The sequence below is a fragment of the Siniperca chuatsi genome, linkage group LG14, assembly GCF_020085105.1.
Source record: "Siniperca chuatsi isolate FFG_IHB_CAS linkage group LG14, ASM2008510v1, whole genome shotgun sequence".
NCBI classification, from domain to species: domain Eukaryota; kingdom Metazoa; phylum Chordata; class Actinopteri; order Centrarchiformes; family Sinipercidae; genus Siniperca; species Siniperca chuatsi.
Window position 1 is genome coordinate 17,123,922 of NC_058055.1, and position 25,907 is coordinate 17,149,828.

General features: G+C 40.6%; 1 protein-coding gene across 6 annotated transcripts in view; it reads right to left on the reverse strand.

Moving 5' to 3' along the window:
* Nucleotides 1–623: 623 nt before the first annotated feature.
* fgf13b (fibroblast growth factor 13b) overlaps nucleotides 624–25,907 on the reverse strand; it is a 34,337-nt gene continuing 9,053 nt past the window's right edge. The window contains exons 2-6 of one of the 6 annotated variants that reach the window (XM_044221933.1): nucleotides 20,093–20,402; nucleotides 8,821–8,931; nucleotides 6,218–6,321; nucleotides 4,701–4,899; nucleotides 624–2,042 (exon numbers count right to left, since the gene is read on the reverse strand). In XM_044221933.1, coding sequence (XP_044077868.1) covers nucleotides 1,903–2,042; nucleotides 4,701–4,899; nucleotides 6,218–6,321; nucleotides 8,821–8,931; nucleotides 20,093–20,138 — 600 coding nt within the window. In that variant the 5' untranslated portion in view covers nucleotides 20,139–20,402 and the 3' untranslated portion in view covers nucleotides 624–1,902. Of the gene's footprint in view, nucleotides 2,043–4,700; nucleotides 4,900–6,217; nucleotides 6,322–8,820; nucleotides 8,932–9,457; nucleotides 10,327–13,436; nucleotides 13,568–14,632; nucleotides 14,656–18,161; nucleotides 18,279–20,092; nucleotides 20,403–25,907 lie in introns of those variants that run through there. The other 5 variants (XM_044221935.1, XM_044221936.1, XM_044221934.1 and 2 more) reach the window with 5 other exon arrangements.

Consider the following 25,907-nt stretch of genomic DNA (forward strand, 5'->3'; position numbering starts at 1 on the left):
ACTTAAAACTTCTGAAATAACACAAGGAGAAATGTTGTGCTGCATTGCTTGATTGTAACAGAATCATACTTGAAAAAATAAAGGATCAGTTCAACCCAAATTAAAAAAAAAAAAAAACACGTTTTCTCACTTATCCCAAGTGGTACATGGGCAAGCAGATAGTTCACATTTTATTTTCCCAGGATTTGACAAGAGGATCTCCTTCCACTACAACGGAGGTGAATGAATCTCTCTTTATAGTGCACAACATCTAAAAAAAAAAAAATCAGCAACAACATCTCTGTCAAGAATCAATGTGTCTGTTACTCTGGATAACTCACAGATGTCGCCATCAGCACGTTTTCAAATAGGAACTATTTCTTCACAAAAAATGAAATTCCATTCACCTCCATTGAAGTGAGGAAAATCTTTGAGGTTGATATCACAAAACCTGGGCAAATAAAACCAAAACGATCTGCATACCACTAGAGGTAAGTATGAAAAATAGCTTTGAACTGACACTTTGAACCTGAGCAATGCAGCAACAGTTGATTTAATATCTAATATTGTAAACTAGACTTAAAGCATTTCAATATGACATCAACCCAGGTGAACGAAATCCACAAAAAAAAGACAAGACAGTCTTTTAAGTTCTTTAGAAAGAGTTTATTTAGTGCATTTCTAGTTTGTCCACAGCAGGAACCAAAATATTATGTTGATCTGTGCTCCCATTGGTTAAACTGTGTCTGGTCCAACACCATTGGTCCTCTCATGTTCTGGTGCAATACTATTGGTCCAGTAGTGTTCCAACACCCTCACATTGGTTCACTAGTGTTCTGGTACGACACTATTGGCTCACTAGTGTTCTCTTTTGGTCAGGAACACGTAAAACCAGGAAAAAAGGACCTTCGGCATGCTGCTACTGAGCAGAGGTCCACAAGCTTCCATGCAACAACAAACAAACAAACGGCAAGGGACAACAACAACAAACGGAAAGATAAACAACAGCATTGCTTGTAAGAAGTAAGCATGGAAGCATATACAGTAAACCTTATTTTAACCTGCTAAAGCCCTCAGGAGGTTTGTCTAATATACAACAGATCTTAAAAAGGTAAAATCCCAACCCCCCACCCCCCAGACACATGCGTGCGCACGCACTCGCTCTCACTTGCTCACACACACACAACACACCTACTGCAAGCAAAGCATGTACTTGGCCACTCACACACACACACACACACACACACACACACACACACACACACACACACACACAGGCGCACCTGCATGCAAACAAATGATCAGTCCTCATAAGTGTACAAGGAATACGTTCGTCATTTTTAAAAATATGACTTAACCCCATGAGCTCTGTGTAAACATAGCGTACGGTAGAATAGATAAAGACTTCCTTCCTTCTATTGTCACTCTGGAACTTTCTTGCCACTTGCCTTTTCACTGCAATAACATAGTTCGTTAACACTTGGACTCTTTGGTTCTCTGTAACAGTCTGTTTATCTGACAATGTGACTGAGTGACTGACTGACTGACTCTCTCCATCCCTCTTTTCTCTCTCTCTCCCTCCCTTGTTCTCTCTGGTTATAATAGAGCAGGAAGAGTAGTCAAGGGAAGAGATTCACAGGTCCTGTCCCTCTGCAGACCAGAGCAGCAGAGCCAGACGGATTGATTGTCCTTGATTTATTTACATCACAGTCAGTCACAGTGGGCTCCGTTAAGTGGAAGAACACATTCCTGTCCTCGTCCACTTTCTCCTCGCCTCCTCCTACCCCTCACCAGCCTGATGTGTGGGCATGTCGGCCTGAGATCTGTGTGTGTGTGTGTGTGTGTGTGTGCGGTCTGTGAGTGTGTCTGTGAGTGTGTGTGTGAGTGTGTGTGTGTGTGTGTGTTAGGTGTGAGGGGTGGGGGCTAGGATAAGTCATTGTTGCTGGGCGACTTCCCTCCGCCATTAAGTAGGGCCGAAGCGCTGCGACTCTTGGTCGGCGTGCCGCTGCCTGACCGTGAGAGTTCTGTCAGGTCATGGAGGGAGGGCTCCCTATACATGGCCACTGCACACACACACACACACACACACACACACACACAAGACAAGAATCATTAATTAAATTACTAATCAAGTTGTTGGTCTAAATTAATCACTCAGGTTTGGTATGCACGCCTTATTCAGTCAGTTAGGTACATTTAGTTCCCCTGCACGTAGATAACTGAGAGCTTTGCTTTATGTCAACAGTCAAATTAATTCTGGTTTTAGAACAAGTTCTGACTTGACTTTCAAAGGGGAATTCCTGCAATGCTAAGCTGAGTTTTAAGCTGTAATGTAATGAGCCATAAAAATATAAGTAATGATGATTTTTAGTGTTTGATCAGCATGAAATAAACAATAAACCTGCAATAGCTGATTTGTTTGGCCACCTGGAGGCAGCAGAAACAAGCTGTAATGCGACATTTACATAAATCACCTTTTAAGTTGCAAGCCAGTTAGAAAACTATTGCCTATTTACACACCCAGCAGATAGCAGCAGTAGCATTAATTTGGAGCCGTGTTTGTGTCCATCTCATGAATGTAAGTCCAATATTCAATCTCCTTATAGCTTGGTTTTGCTCTCCACTACTTCCTGAGGGAAATATCTGGCTCTTTAGCTGCTACATGCTCCACTATGTTCACCAGCTAGTCGTTAACTTTGTCTGCTGGCCGTTTGGTGCTGAACAGGTAGCGTACAGTGGGTTTTTAGGGATTTTTCACTGAAAACAGCTGCCTTTCACATACAAGTAGTCATGTGATCCACTGTTAATATAAAAATATTGATAAAAATTTATCTTTATTTATTTTGTCTCTCTTTCGTTTTTTTCTTTTCTTTATTGCTCTGTTTCCAAAATTTGTATTTACATTTTAATGTGTATTTTCTTGCATTCACACCATGTCTTTAGGATGTGCCTTCATCTCTGTCTTGTGAACATATGTTTGTGTATACATGTGTATGTTTAATACAGGAATAAGAATGAGATTGTCTCATGACCCCACAATGCAAAAGGATTGCATTTTACACTTACCTTGGGCACAAAAGCATGAAAGGCTGTGAAACCCTATTTTCTCAATTAGCTTCTTACTTTCAGCAATGGGATCCTACATGAACAGACAACGTTTTTGACTTTTGTCTGGTTGGTCTGTCTGATTTGAAGTTGGAGTGACTCTGTTGGAAAAAAGTGATGTAATGTATTTCCCTGCACCCATCAGACTTAAGCAAAATAACAATCAGTCAAAGTCTGATGACACTTGTGGGACTGTTTGCTTATGTTGCCAGGGAGACGCCACTGTCAATCAAATCTGATCTGAAAGCACACCCACAGAGACCTGATGAAGCAGATTAGTTTTTGAATGTTAAACTTATTAAATAATAATTAAGGATGTTTTTCCTAACATTACAGGCGATCATTGCTTATTTAATCATGAATATTTAAAGATCCCCTCCAGCTTCCTACTATGAATTATGGGATCCTACATGGACACACTATTTTCTTCCAAAGCTGGCACAGTTTTGGTTATTTCACATAAGATATTTCTGTATTTCTGCTTTTGTCCTCGTTATTCTCACTAGTCTTAAGTGGGCAGGGCTCATTTGGAAAAATGGGATGTCACATATTTCTGTGCCGTACCAATCAGTGTTTATCAATATTTGAATCAAAATCAGTATTGGTGCTGTTTGTTTATGTAACCAGGCCGCTGTCAATCAAATCTGATCAAACCACACCTACACAGTCCTGATGAATCAGATTAGCTGAGTTTATGACAATTAAAGGGAACTCCACCGAATTTACACATCAAAGTCTGTTTCCAGGTGTTGGGGAGTACTTTTGCGTATGTGAAAAAACTTTGTATAAAGACTTTTGTGGCTCCAGAGGGAGCTGTGTGAAGTCTAATAAATTGCCTCAAGTGATGTCACTTGAGTCAGCATAGGTTGGGGCTGAAGACTACAAGTTTGAAAATGAAAAAAATCTAGGGATGTGGAGTTAGAAAGAAGTGAGCTCACCAGACCTCTGTAGCCTGCTCCTCATCTCTGCTTGAGGCTAGCAGCTCGAGGCTACATTAGCCGCTACTAGCATAACACACCTGAATATCCGACTGAACTGTCTGTGGTCAAGTTGCATTATGGGTAATTAAGGCGGCTGGTTTTGAAGAAAGAAGAATGTGTGGAATAAAAAAGACAATATCTCTGGTTCTCCTGCATTGATTTTGATACTTTTTTTTAAAAGTATTGTCCGTTGTGAGTCTAACAATGTTATAGGAGTGCAATGCTAAATCGATGGAGTACTCTTTTAAACTGGTAGTAAATAATACGTAAGGACATTTGCTATGTTTTTTTCTGAGCTTTAACTCTAGTTACTGCTTAAAAAATATTCGATTTTATAGAAAAATACTTAAATTTTGAAACCAGGTTTTCAGACATATAAAACAATTAGAATTTGTCTGATATGGTTTTTCAACAAGAAAAGTTCAATAAACTACTTACAAATTATAAAAATCAGACCTACTCCTTCTCAAAATTCTTTTGAAACCAAGTTTTCGAGTGCTTCAAATAAGTGTTTAAAGTTGTTAAAGTTTAGAAATATGTATACATTTGCAGAATAAAAGTCAACTTCAGTTTAACTTTAGGCTGTTGCTGCCTGTGAGTACTCTTGAGTGGTTTAGTGCAGTTCACTAGTCTTACCTTTCAGCGGTTTCGGTATGAAGTGTGCGGCGGCCTTGTTCTTCTTGACGTGGTTCCCCTTCATGATTCCACCCTCCTTGTTGAGTCCCAGGTACCAGGCCCGACCTGAGGCCTGCTGCCGGTACAGCATGGAGGAGTAGGTGACGTAGTAGTTCTCAAACACCGACTCCTTGAACTTACACTCCGGGGTAAAATGTTCCTGATGGGAAAGTGTGACAGATATTAGAACAAATCATAAAAGAAAGAAGACAAGAAAGAAGACAAGAAGGTGATTAAGTAGGCATGGAGAGGTGGGGGCGTTAGCTGCAGAGAAGGATCAGAGTCACAGAAGGTATGAGTTTGTAATGGCTACTCCATTAAAAAGTGTTCAGTCATTCCTCCAGATTGCCATCAGTGTCTTCATCCATCAGTTGGTCCGCTATTTGAGTTATTATCTCGGCCAGGCTGTGGTCTCCAAGAACAAACTGCACCAACTTAGGACAGCTGACATTTGCATTTCCTTTTTCCTGCATCTCCATAGCAACCGGCTACTCCCTTGAATACCAACCAGCCCACTGAGAGAAAGATGGTGCCGAGGTTGCCGGGGGAAACAAAAAGATACAGAATGCTCTTTCTCTCTGTCATCCATTAATCTTGTATGAATTTTGATTAAGTTCTGTGTATGTATGATCTTCAAGTAGATTCAGTACGAACAGACAGACAAATGTGCTTTGTGTGTATGTATCTATAAATATTTTGTGTTGTTTGTATTCTGCCTTTAATATCAGGTGAGAAGATGAAACAAGTGATATCAGTGTTATGACTGAAGCCAAGACAACCCAAAGCGTCCAGAACTGGACATGATGGGCCAGATATTGTGGTGGTATACGTGCCTGCACAGGCGTAGCAGCATGGCTGTTATTACATTGGGGTGTGAACCATTTTTCTATTTCCTCTTTGTTAGTTTTCATCTTTTGCTCTCGCAGCCTTGTTTAGATTGCTGGAAGTGAGTGTTATTTTTGTTTATTCTTTTTTGTTATTGCATCTACACCACCCACCATCACTGCTCAAGAGCTAAAGTGAAGCACTTAATGCACTGCACTGCAGCCAACACTGGCTTCTGACCTGTCTGAGAAATTGTATGCACAGTGGGGATGTATGTGTAAATCTAGCTGGGAAAGACATAAAAACGCATTTCAGGAGCCGTGTGTAAATGGACACAAAGTAATCTTCCTATCAAAGAATGACTGAAGCGAGATAAACAAAAGCGGGCTGGAGGATGACCTGAAATCAATCCTGAGAAGCCACAATATCAGTGGATAGATAAGAAAGGCTCAGACTGGATTACATGGCAGCTGACTCACAAGGCACCACTGTAGTTAAAGTATTGATGTGATGATAGGATGATAATGAGACTGGTCACACTGAGAGCTTCATTACTCAACCCGACCCAAAGAAGATATTTTAGTCTCTAATAGTCCGAAATGATGATGATGATGGTGATGAACATGTGTGTCTGTGAGTGTGTGGTGACCTACAGAGGTGTAGAGAAAGCCTTCGTTGTTCATTGCCAGATAGAGTTTGGTCTGGACGCCCTGGATGGCCACCACACGAAGCCCCACTGGGATCAGGTTGAACACAGCTACATATGCACACAATAAACCCACACAAATACACACACACACAGCAAACAAACAAGCACTCACACAGTGAACACAGAGGGAAACAGAGAGAAAAATCCTCATCAATTTCAATGTAGCATCTGATATGATGACACCTCCATTTTGCCACAGAGAAGCTATTTGACAAGGTCATTCAGGCGCAAAGGCTACTGAATTACACCAATGATTTAGCTCCCGATATTAAGCGTGGGATGAAAAGAATAAGAATTATAAAAAGGCACGTAGCAAAGCAAGGTTTGGTATTTGCCAGTGCAGGGATAAGTTTCAACAGAAAAGCCACAGAGTCAGAGTTTACAGCTATTTCCATCATAAAAGAAAATATTCCTACTAGGGCTACAACTAAGGATTACACTATCAACTGTCAGATATTTTTTTCTATTAATAATTTAGTCTACAAAATGTCAGAAGGTAGTGAAAAATACCCATCATGACTTCCCACACCCAGAGGTGACGCATTCAAATGGCTTGTTTTGTTTGAGCAACCCAAAGATATTGAATGATATAAATCATTGAAGAAGCTGAAATCAGAGAGAGTTTGACATTTTGCTTGATAAGTGACTTAAGCAATGATAAAAAATGCTGTATGTAATTTTCTACCAATCAATAACTGATCAATCAACTATCTTTTAAGGACATATTCCTACTTTTGAACAGGTAGAGTACAGAGGACATTCCCAGGTTTAGTGACACTGAAGGTTCGTGGTGCTTTGTGAGTTTTACAGTACGAATTATAAACATAAGCAACTTAAACAATGTTGAGCTGTTTGGGCTCCACATTCTTAATACATGACAGTGAATATGACATTAAAGCACTGACTGTCTGATCTAATTTAAAGGTATTTCCAGGCATGTTGGATGAACAGATGCAGGATCTACAGTAGATTCAAAGCTTCATCATATACATATTTTTGGGTGTATCAAAAAATTACATCACAACACTGATACTATTGTATCTATCATATTTTTTGTTGCTGATGTTTTCCCCAGTGGTTTACATTCAGTAGGCACAAGCAAAAAATATTTTTCTATGTTTCTACAGTAAAAGCTCTGTAGCAGAGACATAATTATTCCGCACAGTTTGATGAGTCAGGCCCTTGTTTAATTACACTCATTTAGCCAACCATGTTCTTTATAATGACTGTGGTTATATTGAGACGTGGATTACATGGATTATCCATTCAAATCCAGTCACGGTCAACTGATTTCATGTGGGTAGACGTCTATATGATATATAAACCATGTAATCATCTAATTAAAGAACACGCTTCCTTTATAGCTACGTCTTTCTCTTTGTACACAACAGTTGGTGGCCTGAGAAGTGACAGAGATGAATGCGTGATGCTAGCAACACCAACTGCGCACGAGAAGGAGAGCGATTGCCGTCTGAACCACGACAACAGAATTGAATTAGACATATCAATCACACGTTGTAGCCTGTGTGCATGTTTCGGTGTGTGTGAGAAAGAGAATGAGATAATATAAGTGAGAGAAGAGAGCACCCTGTGGATATTTAATCGATTTCTTTAACTAGGAAACATTTAACACAGATAAATTGCCATCTGACATTTGGAGGAAATGCATGCGCCGGTTTACTAATTAAATGAACACTTGACATGTTGTTGAGTGACTGTCAGACAGATTTCCACAGGGTGACGTTTATCTTTAAATTGGATTTAAACTAGTTTTGGATGATAACTCCAAAATGGCTATGGGGAACTAAATCTAAATCAGACCTTGCTAGATACTGAATCTTCAATATGTTGCAATGTTTTACTGTACCTTGAAGTTATATTGAATATTGCAAAGTAGAAAGAAAGCTTGGTTTCAGTTTCTACTGTGCAATAATACTGTATGTGTTTATCTTCTTTACTTTATAAGCTCTAAAGGTCCCAAATTGAGGTGTTTGTATTTGTAATTGTTACCAGCGTTGGAGTAACACACAGTCGTCTTTCCATTTATGGTAACTTAAGTTCGCTGAAGCTGATTTTAGAGCTGAAATGGTGAGTTGATCACTTGATTAGTCGATCGACAGAAAATTAATCTGCAAAAATGATAATGAAAATAGATTAATTGTTTCAGTCATTTTCCCAAGCAAAAATACCAAATTGGTATTTGGTGGTGGCTTTTGTTTGTCATATATGATAGTAAATTGAATATCTTTGGGTTTTGGACTGTTGGTTTGGACTAAAACAAGCAATTTGAAGATGTCACCTTGACCTCTGGGAAATTTTTGATGGACTACAACTTTGGATTACAACTTTCTGACATTTTTTAGTCAAAACAATTAATCAATTAGCCAAGAAAGATATCGGCAGATTAATTGATAATGCAAATAATGGCTAGTTGCAGCCCAAGTCGATTTTTAAAATAGGAGGCAAATGACGGAAATCAGTGGATATGGAAAAATGTGGATTACTAGTATTCTTTTCTGTATGCCCAAAGGCCAGAGTTAGACTTACCATAGGTGCTGTCCTCGTCCTTGGTTCCATCAATGGTGCCGTCAGGCTGCATCTGCAGCTGGAAGCCCTGGCGACTGGAAAGCCTGGTAACAATGCCCTTTAACTGGGGCTCTGAGAGGAGGAGAGGAGACACATTAACTGGATTCATTCCTTACTACTGTCATGTGATCACATGAATCAAATCCAAGAAGCCGGAAGTGTCAGAGGAGGAGAAGCTGCTTCTATTTCCAATCAGTGGGCCTTGAGGGCCCAATATCGATCCTTGACCCCTGTACATTGTGGCGCACACTAAAATCAAAGAATAATTGACAGATGTAACATAGTGAAAGGAGTAGCTCAAGCTCTGCTTAAATTAGGATCCTGTTTTTCTGAGATCTCTATCGCAACACTTTGCTGCGGGACAATACAAAGTTATTAACATGAGATGTTTGTGGTGTCATGCAACAGGATTAAATCCTGAGCCAGGAGGAGACTAGGGTGACGAATGATGAAATGATGAAAGAGCAGTCTCAGTGATGAGAGAAAATGGTGTTGGTTGGGGGTGGTGATGGTAATGATGCTGCTGGTGGTGGTGGTGGTGATGGTGAGGATGGTTGAGGTGGTGGCTTTCTGAGTTGTCTCTCCCCCACTCTCAGACCTGGTGGTCGCCTTCTCTTCCGCTTCTTCCTCGATCCAAACAATTTGACACGCGAGAAAACGTTCAGCTTGCTCGGCTTCTCGTTTGCGCCTTTGCTGTTGCTCGGGCTGCCGCTACCGCGGCAAGCATTCGCCTTCTCCCGCTCCCTTGCCTGCCGCTTCTGGCGGATGAGGGAGCTGGCGATAGCCGCTGCCCGGGACATGTTCCCCCGGTGGAGTGAAACAAGGCTGTGCGTCCCGGTTGCCGGGGAGGGTTCGCGGAAAGGCGGTGGGGGTGTGTGGGGTACAGGGAAGGGGGTCTACACCACCCACGGCTCAGTTCTCATCACACACCGGCCGCTGCAGTCTCGCAGATATCCGTGATTTTAAAAAGCGTCCAGAATCCTCCATCGGTGCGTCCCGGCGCTTCATGGAAGTCTTAAAACAAATCCAGAAATCTGCCAGTGAGTGAGCGTTAACGACGCCGCTTCACATCCCCCAAGGGGTCTGGGTGGCCAAAGCTGTCTGGTCCCCCCCTCAGGTGATTCTTCTGGCTGTCCCGAGAGAGCGTGGAGGACGAAGAGGGGGTGCGTGAGGATCCAGCCCGGGTCCTAGTGGCGAATCAACAGCTTATAAACTGGTGCGAACGACGCCGGGGGTTGTTGATGATGATCACTGCAGCTTCTGCTGCCTGTTCTGCGGCTGCTGTTCTGCACCGCTTCCCTGGTGATGCTCCGCTCCTCGACGCTGTCCGTGACAGAAATGCAGCAACCGGAATGTTTGTCAATGAAACAGCTCGGGGCTGCTTCAGTGGGAAAGGGATCATGATGCAGCCGTGCCGTTCATAAAACTGCTGCAGCCCTGCCCGCCCCGAGGAAGAAGAAGAGGAGGGTGGACGTGGGGGTGTATGTGTGAACGTGTTATGCGCGTGTGTCTGTGTTGGGAGGGGGTCGGATGGGGTGTTGGGGGGTGGGCAGCTCTTTCTCATAGGGCACCTGTAGCCCTGAACCCCACGTGGCATGATATTTACATGTTACACCGATGTGTGATGGGCAGGGAGATTGGGAGGGGAGTAGGGGATGTAATATAGGAGGCGAAAAATAAACACCGAAATAAGAGGGAGCGGTGAATGAATGAGAGGAGGAATAATGGAAAAGGGGGCGGAAGAGAGAAAATGAGATATTGAGTGTGTCTGTGTGTGAGACAGAGGAGAAAGAAAGAAAGAGGGAGACGCTTGTAGAAAATACACAACCCACAAATGGATTGGGAAAATAGAATGATGAATGAAAGAGAGGAGGAAAAAATTGAGAGACATAAGAGCGAGAGATATACAGTATTGAGTGTGTGTGTGTGAGAGAGAGAAAGAAGAAAGAGAGGAGGAAAGGGAATATTACATATATGAGGAGGCATGAGGAAATGTAGTACAATGAGGAATAAACATAGAGAAAGATTAATGAAGTAAAGGGACAATAATGTAAGAGAGAGAGCTGATGAGTGTGTGTAAAAGAGAGAAAGTGGAGAAAGAGAGGGAGGGGGAAAGGAGGGGCTCTCATTTTATTTTGGTGCAGAGGTTCACCGTTGCTGAAAGGCTGCTGCATGCAAGAAGGAGGTGAGACAAGATGTGTCGTTTTCTAAGCTGTTCCCTTTGCATTCGCTCCAGAGCAGGCGGCACACGTACAGCAGCAATCGGCCAGTTCATGCATGTCGGCTGGCCACAGGCAGCCCCCACAGGGAAACAGATGCACAGCTGTCAGTGCCAGATACAGCTGCAATGGCGCATGACAACTGTAACTCCAACTGGTCCTGAGGAAGACGAGGCGGCGGACAAAAAGCTGACTGACTCACAGCAAAGGACCTGTGGCACCTGGTGCCGAGCAGCAGGGAGAGCCAATGCGTGCTGTTTGCCAGTGGAAAAGGTAATGAAAATCAATGTCTGGAAAGCAAGAGGATGTGGCGGCGCAGTAAATTACATGACTGAAGAGGAGGAAAACTCGGTAACCTGTAGCCCACTGTGAGAATAAGCCAGTGGGCGGAGGAGAAAGTGATGGACTGTGGGCAGAAACTGGGGTCAGGACCTGGTCAGTGAAGTGGAGCCTTTAGCGTGTCCTTGACTGAAGGAGTTGAAGTTACACCTGTGGCCTTCTGGTTAGGTAAGACCCTTGTAAATGTACAGATAAATATAGTTTAGGTGTTCCTGTACAGCTCAACCCACATGCTATGCATTCCCTGAGAGAGACCACGCTTCATAACCAATCTGTGATGTCATCTAAAAACATCAAAATAGGAAAGCAAACACGTGCAACCACTGTAATGAAATGACTGAAAGCTAGGTCTAGTCCTTCATCTTTTATTTATGCAATCCTTTTAAACCCAAACCACATGCCCCTACAAGCAAAAAGCCACACAAACAAGAGGTAACAAAATGTAACGCAAACGTACAAGCTGCAGGGAAAACAAACCAGATACAACTACTGAAATGTTACAGAAAACAAGCAAATCAATAAGTGAATCGATAGAAAGGCCATTAAACAACACAGAGGGAAGAATTAGGAACATAATCGTTTCTAGGATTAAAAATATCCAAGTTATATAAATAGATAGCCTTGATTAATTACTGAATCAACAAATTCTATATGTGTAAACAGAAACATAAAAGTAGCCTCGATGGGATAGCTTGTTGCATCTATAGGTTCAAATTAAAATAAGGGATCCAAAAGATACATTTGAGTTGTTGCATCAAGTCTATTGTATGGTGAAAAGCCTGTAAACTTCTATAAGGTTTGGTTGGAGCTCCGTAGCGCCCCCTACAGGCTGAAGAATGAGTTAATCCTGACAGAAAAAAAACGACAGTATATTTTCAGCATACAGCCAGAGAGAGAGCCCTTATGTGTGTGATTCTCAATCCAACCATGGCTGCTAGTTAGAGTCTAATCAGCCTCGCGCAATAGAAACCCAGCAGCACGCAGTCATATTCATGCTAGAGTTCAACACTTTGCAACAAGCCACTGAAGCCTTTAGAAGGTCGACCATTAAAAGCAGTAGTGAAGAAGTCTGATACATGTTTACTACGAATTTGTGTATCCGGCAAAGAACAGTGAAATTGACGTATTGTTTGGGACATTTTGGTTAAGGGAAAAAGTTGTTATGGTTAATCTTATTTTGGTAGAGGATGTAAGAAGCCGCCATGCAGGCCGACATGGATTTTGGCAGTAAAGGGATTAGTCCGGGTGCAAAGCGCTGAGACTTTTGAGTCAGGGTCTCTGAGGGCTTTGGTGTTAACTGGTGTTACGCCAGTTAAATAATTGATCCATCTTCCAAAATGAGACGAGAATGTTGTGTTCTGTTCTGTAATCTCTTAAAAGTCGGGGTTGTGAAATCTGCCCTGCGAGCGTGGAGGACACCTATACAAGTTCGGGATCTCAGTTCCTGAAATGCTTTAAAGATGGGATTTATTGTCCAGGCCGCAAAGGATACAGCAGAATAATATTCACAGCTAGAATTACAAGGTCATTCATCCTGAATGTATGTACTTGAGTGTTTTAACAAAGCCTAGCATGTATCTTATACAACTGTTTTGTTCGGAGTCGAGCAGTCCTCCTTCAGCAGAAGGGCGCGCCCGGAGCTGTTTTCAGCACCACGGACAGCGCTTCAAGTTTTTATTGAGTTAAAAACACACGTTTTACTCCGTTTATACCAAAATGGTCGAATTATTTCAAACACAACTTTATAGAATCGAAAATTAAATATTTTTAGAACATCTCAAGGTCGAAAACTATCTATCTGTAACATCAACAAAAGCACAATGTAAAAAAGTATTTTAGAAAAGTCCCTTTAAAGAGCGTCTGGTGATTTAACTAGGCTATATGTTGATTCCCTCTCCCCGATAACAGCCTATTCCCAAAGCATATTATACACAGAGTTGTGCTAATATTCCTACAGCTGCCTTTAAGAATTTCATAACTGGATGATTATAGGCCCGTTATTTCACACCGTTCCCCTACCTGAGGTCGATCGGCGGAGAGGGAAACTCATGCTGCGCCCGTGGAGCTCCGGAGCCTTGTGCTCATGGCTTTTCGCACTTCCTGTTGGGCGCCTTGCTCGACGAAAAGAGGAGGAATTACCTAAATTCAAACCAGAGAATTCTCCACGGCACTGGATCCATTAAGGCCGCGCACATGGCGTTGACGGGAGATCATTACAGAACATTAGAGGCCATTAAGCCGTTGGAACCGGTCATTAATGATTCATCTCAAGGCCCCGCTGATCTGGCACAATAAGAGAGGGAGGGAGCCAGGAGGCCGTTCCCAAATCCAAGGATCTATCGAGGAAGCAGTGTGTGTGTGTGTGTGTGTGTGTGTGTGTGTGTGTGTAGCCTATGTGTGTTTGTGATTATTTGTTGAGTGAGTGAGAGTAGATCAATTATCAGGGGACGCTAGTAATTGTAATAGTAAATTTACATTACTGTACTTGTAAGGACTCTTTATTGGTCTCCCAGTGACCCCTAACCTGCAGGTACATTCCATGTACTTTATCCAAAAACCTAAACACAATAGCCATGTATTTCTCCTTGCTAGATTTAGAATATTTTTAGTGTTTTGTCTACTTTAAGACCCTTTTAACTGTACTCTGTTGGAGTGTCAGTGTCACAGTAATAAGTTGCCTTATGTTACCTTGAAAACTCAGTTTAGCACTGCAACAAATGATTATTTTCATCAGTAATAAATCTGCAAATCATGTTCTTTATTAACTGATTAAACATTTAGTCTATAAAATGTCAAAAGCCCAAGATGATGTCATCAAATTGCATGTTTTCCACTACCAACACTCCAAAACCAAACTTCAACCAACTTCAATTCCAGGTAACATTGAATAACACAAAGAAAAGCAGCACATTTTCACAACTGAGAAGGTGGAACTAGGGAATGTTTTGCATTTTTGCTTGAAAAATAACTTCGGTTCGATTAATCAGTTTTCAAAAAAGGTGGCAATTATTTTTCTGTCGATTGACTAATCAGTAAATCGACTAATTGTTTCAGCTCTAACTCAGTGATAGTCAGACCTCTGTAAAAGCTGCAACAGACTGAATGGTAAATGGTGAATTGATATTAAACTTAATATGACTTTCTTGTGTGATTTACTGCAACAGAAAACATTATGACATTATATACAAAAACACAGGTAAAGTGAAAGAACTTACAGGAAAAAGTAAATCCTCTGCAACACTGACTGAAAACAAAGAAATAGAAGTAAATAGAGACCAACTCAGATAGCATGCACACAACAGAAACACACACATCTAATGGCTTTGCACTATATCTATAGTGGGTCTGTGGGCAATCTTCAATGCACACCATCATAGCACATTATATAGTAACCACACTCAGAGCAATGCTGCCAGTCCAGGATTACACAAAGACTCTACACGGCCACCCATAACTCTCTATATTATTAGCCCATTACATTGTTGTGCTGTTACAGTGCTTCCTGTGAAGCAGCCTGTTAAAACACAACAGCGTCCATATTACTGAGATGATACAGAAGTTATTACAGATTGCTGTGTCTATATACTGCAGGACAGGAGCCTATAAAAGCCATTGAAGCAGGATGTTGTTGGAAAACATGTACATTCAGCAACTTGAACAGTAAAGCTGATAGTAGAAGAAACATCAATGTTATCTTTGAAACAAATGTGCTTCTCTGTCAGATTTTCCAAACCTCTGTGAGGCTACAAAAACAATATTTTTGAGGGAAACAATTGTTATTATTGTTTTTGCCCACATAATTGTATAATTATGCTCTGGCTTCCTGTGGTCAGGAAATAACTGTATTAGATCAAGCCGATGGATTGACTCGGTCACTGTGTGCCTGTTTCTGTGTTTCAGGTTTCTTCCTTTCTTTCTGCCATTTGTCTCAACTGAACTGAAATGCCATTTTAGCTTTGAACAAACACATAAAACCTCCCCAAATAGCTATGTAGCCTTGGCTTGAAATAGCAAACCTCAAAGATGCCAGCAGGTATGTTTTGGCAAAGGTTCCCAGGCCAATAGCCTGGGCAGGTAGCCAATATCCAGTCACTGTAGTCTATAAAAAAACAAAAAACCTTTCTTGTGTTTCCCTTCAGATTTTGGAGAATATCAGCAGTCATTTACTACCAGAGATTTAAATTGTCAGCCACTAGATGGCGCCATATTATCAGATAACAAAAAAGGGAGGTTGTGGGAGTGTGTGTGCCATAGTAATGGCAAGAATGTAATTAGCATAGAAGAAAACTTAAGGGTAAATATTTTGACTACTGCCTCACTAGTTTTGTCGCATTGAGAGCTCCATCACATCCCCGTCACATTTCTATTTTTATGCAGACTCCCAGGAGTCCCAGTTTATGACAGACCTCATCTACTGTAACATGTGGCAGGACAAAAGGTGGACTAGGTTGTCACCAGGAGCCACAACTAAGGTGCAACTCATTAGCCACTTTTTCATGACATCACACAGTCATTGTACTCCCAGATTACAGATTGTGGGCAGGAAGTAATATTAATTTGTTGGTGCAAATAATCATTATTATGATGGATAAAACATGTAACAATGAAAAACAAAACTAAGAATCTACAGTCTCATAGTGGCTCTGAGAGGATATAAACAGAGTGGTGCTTTAAGCTAAATGCTAAGATCAGCATGCGAACATGCTCGCAATTACAATTTTAAGATGCTGATGTTTAGCAGGTATAATGTTTATCATGTTCACTAACTTATTTTAGTGTGTTAGCTTGCTAACATTTGCTAATTAGCACTAAGCACAAAGTACAGTTGAGGCTGATGGGAATGACATTACTTTTGCAGGTATTTAGTCATAAACAGAGGTAACCAAAACAAATTGAAACTTTGACCAAATGATGGTGGTATAAAAGTCAGGGGATCACCAGAGTTGTTACAATTCCTCCTGAGGGGGGACATGAATGTCTGTACCAAACTGCATGGCAATCCTTCCAATAGTTGTGGACATATTTCAGTCTGACTCTGGACCAAAGTGGTGGACCGGCCGACATTGCTACATCTAGAGCCAAGCTGCTAACTGCTAAAAAAAAAAAACTTGGGTGGTGGAATTTTCTTTTCGAGTGGTGAAGATGGGCTTCTATATATTATCAAAGGTGTTGAATAAATGTCAAAAATAAGTAGGCAATTGGATCTGTAGGTTTTGTGCTTGTTAGTGCTTGTAGGGCATTATTACTGGACTATATGCTAATATCAGTGAAAAGTCAGATGTGGTTCAGTGATATATTGGATGGGTCTTAATTGCTGTGCAATGTTGACCTCTGCTGCCATATTGCTGTGTCACAAAGAGGGTTAATTAACAGTGCTGTTTCTACGGTGAATCTTCTGCTGCTTATTATTTGTGAGTCCACATACACACACACACACACATTTCTAAGACTAATCTCTTTAAGAACATGATGTTAATGAGTTCTTGTTCTACCCAAACGTAATCCTTAATGTCACTATTATTATATACAGAACAGTACAAGGTGACATATATCCCTGTATGTCTGTCCACCAGAGAGGGTGTAAGTCATTACTGAAGATATTTTAGTCAAAAAGTACAACAGACTTGACATATTTCTGCGATTGTCTCATTGTCTTGTGTTAATTTGTGTTGTTTTAAGTTAATGGCTCAATCACTCGATTCAGTGTAATGAATGTGGCCTCAGTAATTGCTCAGTAACTTTAGCTTTAAATTTGGAAAGTGATAACTTACATGTGGTTTATTGTTACTTTCATAATTTTAAAAAAACTAGATTAAAAGTCATAATCTATTTCAGCCTTTTGGAAGTGATGCTCCTTTAGCTCAAGCTCACTATACACTGAGCAAAATATACAGTAGAGACACCTGTACAAAGTAATTCAAAGCACTAGCACTGGGAAAAAATACTGCTTTGCTTAAAGGTTTTGTATATGAGATTCTGAACATTAATATAGCAGCAAACAACTATTTGCTTGTTTATTTCGACGAAACCAGAGTTGGTAATTTTTGGAACAGAAAGGCTAACAAAGATGGTTTTAGTGAGTTTTATTTTGTTTCTGTCTAAACTGTTTCTGTCTAGGTAAAATTATTGGGGTTTTTTCAATGGAGTCTGGTGGCGGGTGAGAATGATAAAATGGCTATTTCTGGTTAAACAAAAAGGATCTTACTGTTTAACAAAATGGTCTATCTTTGTAGGAATCCTTTGCATAATGTTGTCAGACACTTACAATAACAATCTGAGCCTGTCAGTATCAAAAACAAGCACTTTTAGTGAACATACTTTGACAGGCGCATTTGTCCACAGCAGCCATTGTAGACCGTTTTGCGGCTGCCGGCTGAGGTGTAGAGCCAGAATATTTCAGTAAATTAAGGTTTTATTTCAACCAAACCAGAGTTGGTGATTGTTGGAACAGTGGAAAGACTAACGAAGACGGTTTTAGTGAGTTATATTTTGTTTCTGTCTAGTTTGAATGAAATGTGTTTGACGATGATCTGCGAGGTAAAATTACTGTTTTTCTCAATGGAGTCTGGTATGCCATAGCGCCCATCTGTTTTGGCCTGAGTTGCTGGAGCTCTAGTGTGACATTTAGTGGCAGTGAATGTCGCTTACAGCCCCTTTAAAATGTTCAGTGTAAATTAAACTACAGTGGTATGTGTTGAGGCTTTACTTTGTGGTGAAGTTGTAATCTCTCAGTGGAAATCTCACCTTGGCGTTGCTTGTCAAAGTTTGTTTTCAAATGTGGAATGGCTCATTATTGCCCCGTGTGGTCATTGGGGGAAAAACACCCAATACAAATGCGGTTCCTACTAACCGTCAAGTGGGTGTTTTCCGCCCGCCGGCGTTAGGGGGCAGTAATGAGCACATTACAGCTTATCGCACCACAATGAGGCGACGAAGACATCGCACTAGAAAACTTGCTTGGACAGGTGACACAAACTTGGTTTGGGAGAGGAAGGAGGAAATGGAGTCAGAGGAGGAATCGGAGCACGAAATTGGAAACGAGGACTCGAGAGGATTTAAAAGTGAAAAGAAAAGGAAGAAGAGTAATTCAAGTGATTCCAGTCAGACAATGAAGAAAGAGGAGACGTATCTTGTTGGGATGGTAGCACAGTGCCCAAAAAGAATTAAGGAAGTAAAAGTGAATAAGATCAGAGCAGAAAAGGGATTTTCATACGCTGAAGCTGCTGAGAGTATGGAGAGAAATGGTGGCAGTGCAAAAGGAAAAGGAGCAGAAAGGGAATGGAGATGATCAGAGCATCTATATGGACAAGAAACGATTTCTGGCATTTATTGCCATGGTTATAAATTGTGCGGCTGAAATAAAGGGGAAGTCGGAAAGGATTAATTTGGTGCTGGACGCTGCAAGAAGGTTCTTGAATGTTGTGGACATTTCTGGAGAAGATCTAGATGTTACATTGAAGGAAGGAGTTGCACCAACTCAGACAACTGGGTCTGGGATATAGAATGGACTAATGTCATGGGATCCCTTTGGGTGGACACAATAGTTTACACTGTGAAGCTGTTACAAATTCAGCAGTTGGTGGTAATGCACACTTATGGATGCCAATCGCCATCAAACTCAAAAGAAGAAGAAGACGCATAGTGAGGGCAGAAGATTTACAATTAACTCCTACTGTAGTCATAATAAATGGCTTAGTGAATAAACTAAAACCTCGACTTGAGATCATTGGAAAGACAGCAAATGTAAAGAAACATCAATTACAATTTTAGATATATATAGATATTGTTTATTGCATGAGAATATTTTTAATACCCAAATTATTGATTAGCCTACTGTATGGTGCACTGTGTAGAAAAGGCCTGCACTATGACGATTGTCCACTGCGTTTGTGCTTAACTGGCTAAACCCAGTTTAGGAGGAATTTAACCTTCCACTATAAACGCTTATTATCATGTGGAGCTTATTTTATTTAGCTGTAATTTATTAAGCTATATATGGACTTCATCTCACTAAAAATCCCTGCACGCTGGATCTCTCTGCTTTTTTTTTTTTTATGAATGAGTACGGGTCTCACGCATTATGATGCATGATCGCGCTCAGCTTGCGGGCAACACCCTTTTTGTCTCCATGGCAATGATAATTTCCCAGTTTCCATTGCGGTGTATCGCGCGTCAATTTTATTGCTGTACAGAGGGGAGAAAATTTATTTGTATGTGCACACCGCTGAAATTAGATCTGAGAGCCAGAAACCCGGATGTGGTGGAAATAATAGCCCATGTTAGTGATTTCACAAGATCGACATATAGGCTATTGGATGTTTCATCTTGTGCACTATGTAATTAACACCATTCAAGGTTTATGGGTCTCCTCCTGTAAACTGCAATACCCGTATGAGACAACATGTAGTTTATTATGTATTTACATTAACATAATATATAAATAGCAATTTTCAAACGTTTTTTTTATAGCTTTCATTTTGAAACATACGTCCAACCATATTTTAAAGTAGTCCAGTGTATATGCCCTGTATTCTGGACTATGGGGACAATAAGGGGATAAGTAGCCAGCATGATGATCTCATCACAAAAGCTTTACCAGATATTCCTACTTCTGTGCCCACAAGAGAGAGGAATAAAAACGCGTAAAATTCTGACTCGGGTTCATCATCACTCACCTTTGGCGGCATCTCTATCCTCTTTGCCTTTCGTTTTTCCGCTCATGGAGCTCTTCCGCTGCGGCCGGTTGTTGGATCAAACTTCAGGCGAGCGATGCAGGATCGCGGTTTTACTTTTTCATCCTCGTCAGATTTGTGTCCCTCTACACACGGCGGCAGCAGTCCAAGTCTCGCACTCTTTCTCGCCGTCCCTGCTTCTGTCCCCCTCTGCCTCTTTCTCTCCACCGTCCGTCTCTGTTTGAGAGCCCGTTGTGCTTCTAGATGTCACCATATACCAGCAGGAGCGCTCCCAAACGTGCGCGCGCAAAATCTGCACCCCGCACGCGCACATTGAGAGACAAAGAAAGATGACACAAATATGTGCACGCAACACAGTAAACCACTCTTACTCTCTCCAGTCAGACATCCTATAGGCTACAAATTATTTGAAGAATTAAAGCTACCACTTTCTAATAAGGGCTAATAAGCTGGAACTAATGGCTTTATTAATGGCTGATAAATACTTTATGCTTTATAGATCAGTCATAAGCCATTAATAACTTTTGTGTTGCCAGATTGTGGAAAATCCTCCTCCAGCCTGACACTTATTTACAACTTATTAACATTTACAACTGCAGACTTAATGTGTTATAACATTCATTGTTTTATTAACATTTATGAATGCATGTGAGTGACCAATGTTTTCTGATGGCTCATTAGAAAGTGTGACACGAATGACCACTGTTTATTAATTCATTTATTAACATTTCTATTATTGCAAAGTGAGACATGCATGCCTCTTCATTAATAGCTTACTAATGGCTTATAAGCTCATTAATGACGTAGTCTTCCTAGACTTCCTAGGATGGCTTATTAGAAAAGTTAACAACCGTTTCACAGGCTAACTACAGACATGATGGCTTATTAGAAAGTGACAAACATGGTACCTACATGTCTGAAATTATAACTGTTAGTAGGCCATTTGCTAATAAACCATAAATTCTGCAGATACAAATGTTAATAAAGTCCTTAATAAAGTATTGCACATTTCTCACTTTCAGTCATCTGCAATTATAAATGGCAACATAAAAGTTCTTATTAATGACGTATAACTGATCTATAAACATTAGTAAATAAACCATTCATAAAGCCATTAGTTACAGCTTATAAACCCTTTATAAAGGGTGCCTTTTTACTGAACTGAATACAGGCAATTCTAATCATTAGAAACTCATACAAATACAGACACACTGTAAGTCCCTATCTAAATACTGAGGTAAAATTAAACAGATTTTCCTGGTGGGGTACAATAGTAGGAAGCACATGTTAGCTCTTAAAGAAGGTCTTAAAGAAGGTCACCATATTCACAAGGTTGTCTTCAATCTGATACATGTAGATCCACTTGCAAACTCAGCAGTCTAACACTACGCAAATGAGTCAATTTATTGATCATTTAATCAATTTGTGCTGGAAAATGGCTTTTTTTTTTTTTTACCAAGGTAGAAGTAGGATACACTTACACTTTGTTTTATCCTGCGACAATCTGCCTAAAAATGTTGCTTCAGTGTGCTTCAGATTATCTGAAGTCTCTCTTTAACATTTCTATAAGACAGCCTCATACTTATATTATTGGGTGTAGTGTATTTGTCTTGAGGTAAAAATGGGATCCTCAAAACAATAACACCCTAGTACAAATCTCTTTCTTTATTGACTCATCATTGTGACATGAAACTGACAATGACAACTTAAACCTGCAAGCATACTGCAGGAACAACAGTCATATTCTACAACTCTGTTTCTGAGACAAACTTAATGACAGTAAAATGTTAAGCAACACAATATTCTTTTTCCTCTCTTCTCATCTCTTCTGCCTGCAAGCACCACCATTCAGTTCAAATCCATTTGACAAGACCGTCCTAAAGGCTTCAGTTTGTTAGCACTCAGTGTGAAGAAGTTAGGTCAGAGATACGTTTAGTTTCTTCTGTTAACCTACATCAAGCAGCTACATGGCACAACAGCACTGGCCTGCTGGAAGTAGCCCCAGTTTGTTTGTTTCTGCCTCAGTGAAGAATTCATTACAGGAGACCTAGTTTGTACCAACTTTTTAAGCAGAGATGGAAGTTTAAGATAATTACTGTAAATCACCCTAAGTCATTTATTTCTGCAAGCAGAAGGTCAGAATAAGGAGTTGTCCCATAGATATATATGTAATTAGTTTTTAACTCTCTTGCAAAAGAGATATTGATCTCAATGAGACTTTGTTAATACATAAAGTTTAACTAACTTGATTTTGCTTATGTGATAAAGACAGAATGTTGTTCACCATAAAAAACATATTCATGGCTTCTCCACACTGAGTTAATGTAGGGCTTCTAAAAGCCTTGTTATGTAAGCAATGTTTAGCCATCACATGTTCAGGTGTACCCAACAAGCAACCAAGAAGGCCCGTATGCAGACTTCAACTGAAGCTTAACTGGTTCACCCTTAGAGCAAAAAAAATGTCTAAACTAAATACAATAAAAATAGAAAATGTACGCACAATATTTAATAAAAAATAGAACCTCTGGTCTACAAAAGTGAAGTGAAATCTAACTACTGACTCCTCATTGAGGCTTGCTGGTGTCACAGAGTTAAGTCTGTATATCCAGAAAGCCTCTCTTTGGAGAAGTTTCCTCTCAAAGTTACCTCCCCTGTGGGCTGCAGTGATTGTTTTTCTTTTCCCCATGCACTCAAGATCTTTAATAGAATGATTTGCATCAATGAAGTGTCTTGAGACAGGTGAAATTATAGCAGATTTATGTTCCCCAACTGACTGACTGCTGTTTGTAAATCTTACTCACATTATCTTTTACATTCGTCTCATATGACAAGTTTGTCTGACTCTTGTATAACAGGTCTGTGACGTCAAGTTGTAGTGGCTTTTTGACTCCAGCTACTAAATGAGCCAACAGCCCAAAGCACAGCTGGTCCTCTGCTAGAGCCTCCCCTGAAGGATTACTGTTCTGGGACCAGCTGCTCTATTAGAACAAAAAGTGCCGCATATGACTGCTCCTGTTCCCATCAGCAGAACCCACTCTGACAAAATGCTCCCGGAAAAGCAGAATTCATGCAAAGAGATGGGGCCCTCATTGGCAACGTACTTGTAAAATGAATATATATACACTGAACATACAGTTCGTATTCAGTTAAATACCATTGTGTAACTATCAGCTGTTTTTATCCTCCCTTGTGTAACAGGTGCACAGGGTTAATTAAATCACACCAAGTCAGATAATGACAGATGAACTGTCAAGCATAGGAGAGGTGTTTAATTAAACTGCCTCTGAAATGTGTTCTTGTCATTGGTGAAATATCCCTCATTATGTTTTCCTATGTGGAAAACGCCTGGCAGAGGTCAACTCCAGATTACCTCAACATAGTGAAAACTGTGTACCTGGAGCTAATTTAGAAAAACCTGACACATCCTCCAAGTCATATTTTGCTCTGTTACTTGCCAGTCATAATAATTATTCTGCACTGCGAGCTGGTCTCAGGTCAGCTGTAGTCAGGTCATCACTCAGTGTTGTTGAGGGGACAGAAATGACGGAGACATTGACCTCATGAGTCATACACTGGCGGCAAAACAGCTGTATGATCATACTAGGAAGGACAGAGGACAATTCTTTAATGATTGATGACAGGGTGACATGAAAAAAAGAGGGTATCAACTTGATCCATAGGCCTGCATCCAGAGCCCAGAGTCTTCATCACTACACTGTCTTCATCATGGATCACCAAAGGGAGTACATACCCAAACCTCCAAGATGATACTCCATAAGAGTCAAGCAAAAGATAAAGAAAGCATACATGTCAGCAGCATTGTAAACACAATAAAACAAGACACAATAAATATGGATGTCAAATGTTGCCTGCAGCAATGGGACAAATAAAGATACACAATAGTGAAAAAATTACTAGAAAACTTCATGTAATTAATTGAGTGATAAAACGTTCCATAATTGTTGGCTATGATTCAAGCCATGATTTCACTTACTGTTTGTAGAAAATGAACTCATTGCTTTTTTCCTCACCAGTTTGGTTCACAATAAAGACAATCAGATTATAAAAATGCTGATGTAATAAACTTGCAGGCAAATTTGATAAGCAGTCATGTAACAATACACAGTCTGGGTGGGACTCTGTACACAGGGGACATGTTTTCCCACCAGCATGCTTTTCCTGGTTTTAACTCTCTCTCTCTGTATGCATTTACACCTGAGATGCTTTTCATCAGTGACCCCCTCCTCCACTGCTGAGCTGCTGTTCACATCACTGACAGATCTGGTCCCAGGACACTAATCAGCAAGGAGTGATTTAATCATAATTGTTACCAAAGTGATGGTGAATGCCCTAATCGTTATATTCCCTCGCAAGTTTTCCCACTGTAAAATCTGTAGTTTGCAAGGGGGATGAATTTAATGGCTTGCATTGCACTAAAAAGAGGGATGCGACCCTGCCTCACCCCATTTAAACCGTCCTCAGCCAATAAGTCACCACAAGGCCGCTGTTGCCAAGGAGCTCCTGGCCCAAGGCCAGCTGACCTGGCTGTCAGTCACAGTGATTTGTCCACAGCCACACCCTGTGTAACTCACAGTATAATCAAACAGCCTTCAATACTCAAGATCAAGCTAGGAGTTTGTGTGTTCATTACTTCTGTGTGTAAACTGCAGCACCAGTTGAGGAGTTTTAATTATATTTTCAGTCTCTTCTGTTGTATCAGAATGGCTTTAAGCTGATTTGCCTGCCTGGATTTACAGTAACATTTGTCCACTTAAATGGTGATACAGTTTAAAATCTGGTGTGTGTGTGTGTGGGGGGGCACTATACTTGTGGGGTCCCGACAGCTTTGTGGGGCCAAAATGCTGGACCCCACAAGTTTAAAGGGCTGTTTGGGGGTTAAGACTTGGTTTTAGGGTTAGGTTAGAATTAGGGTTAGGGTAAGGGTTAGGCACTTAGTTGTGATGGTTAAGGTTAGGGTAAGGGGCTAGAGAATGCATTATGTCAATGACTGATCCCCCCAAAGACACACGCAGCCACAAGTCTGTGTGTGTGTGTGTGTCTGTCTGTCTGTCTTTGTGAGGAGGACATTTTGGCTGCTCCTTATTTCTTCAAAAGACTGTTTGAGGATTAAGACTTGGTTTAAGGCAAGCCTTTGTAAATTTGGTAATTTACAATTTGGTAAATGCCTAAGCACAGTCACTCAATTGCCTAAGCATAATATAACAGTAGCACAAATAGAGATTAGTCAAAAAGTCTGACTCTGTAATGACATTTACACAGCAATACCTATCTACTGTAGTTTGTTAACATTAGCCACCTTAAGCTACTAGTCATACCAGACCAAATAAGGCTGTGATGGAAAACCTATGAGTGTACTGAATTACACAAGTATACTTTTTATTGCTAATAAATTTAGCTTTTTGTTTGGAAGAATGTGCTGATTCTTCTCAGTTACATTGTTTCTCTGAAACTCTTCAAGGTCAGAATTTGATTTAGGTTAAGGTTATGTAGGGTAAAGTTTGGGCCAGCGATGTAGTTGCAATGGTTATGGTTAGGATCAGGGGCTAGGGAGTGGTGACTGATGGTCCTCGCAAATATAGAAGTACAAACGTGTATGTGTGCATGTTAACCCCATTTTGAAACTGTCACGTAAGCCATGCTGCAAAAGCTGCTTATTGGACAAGACTCATCATGATAAACAACATGATTAACAGCTGGTAACGTCAACAAACACACACACACACACAACGCGGCCAGAACTGTTCTTCTTTCTCATCAACAGTCAATATTTGCTGTT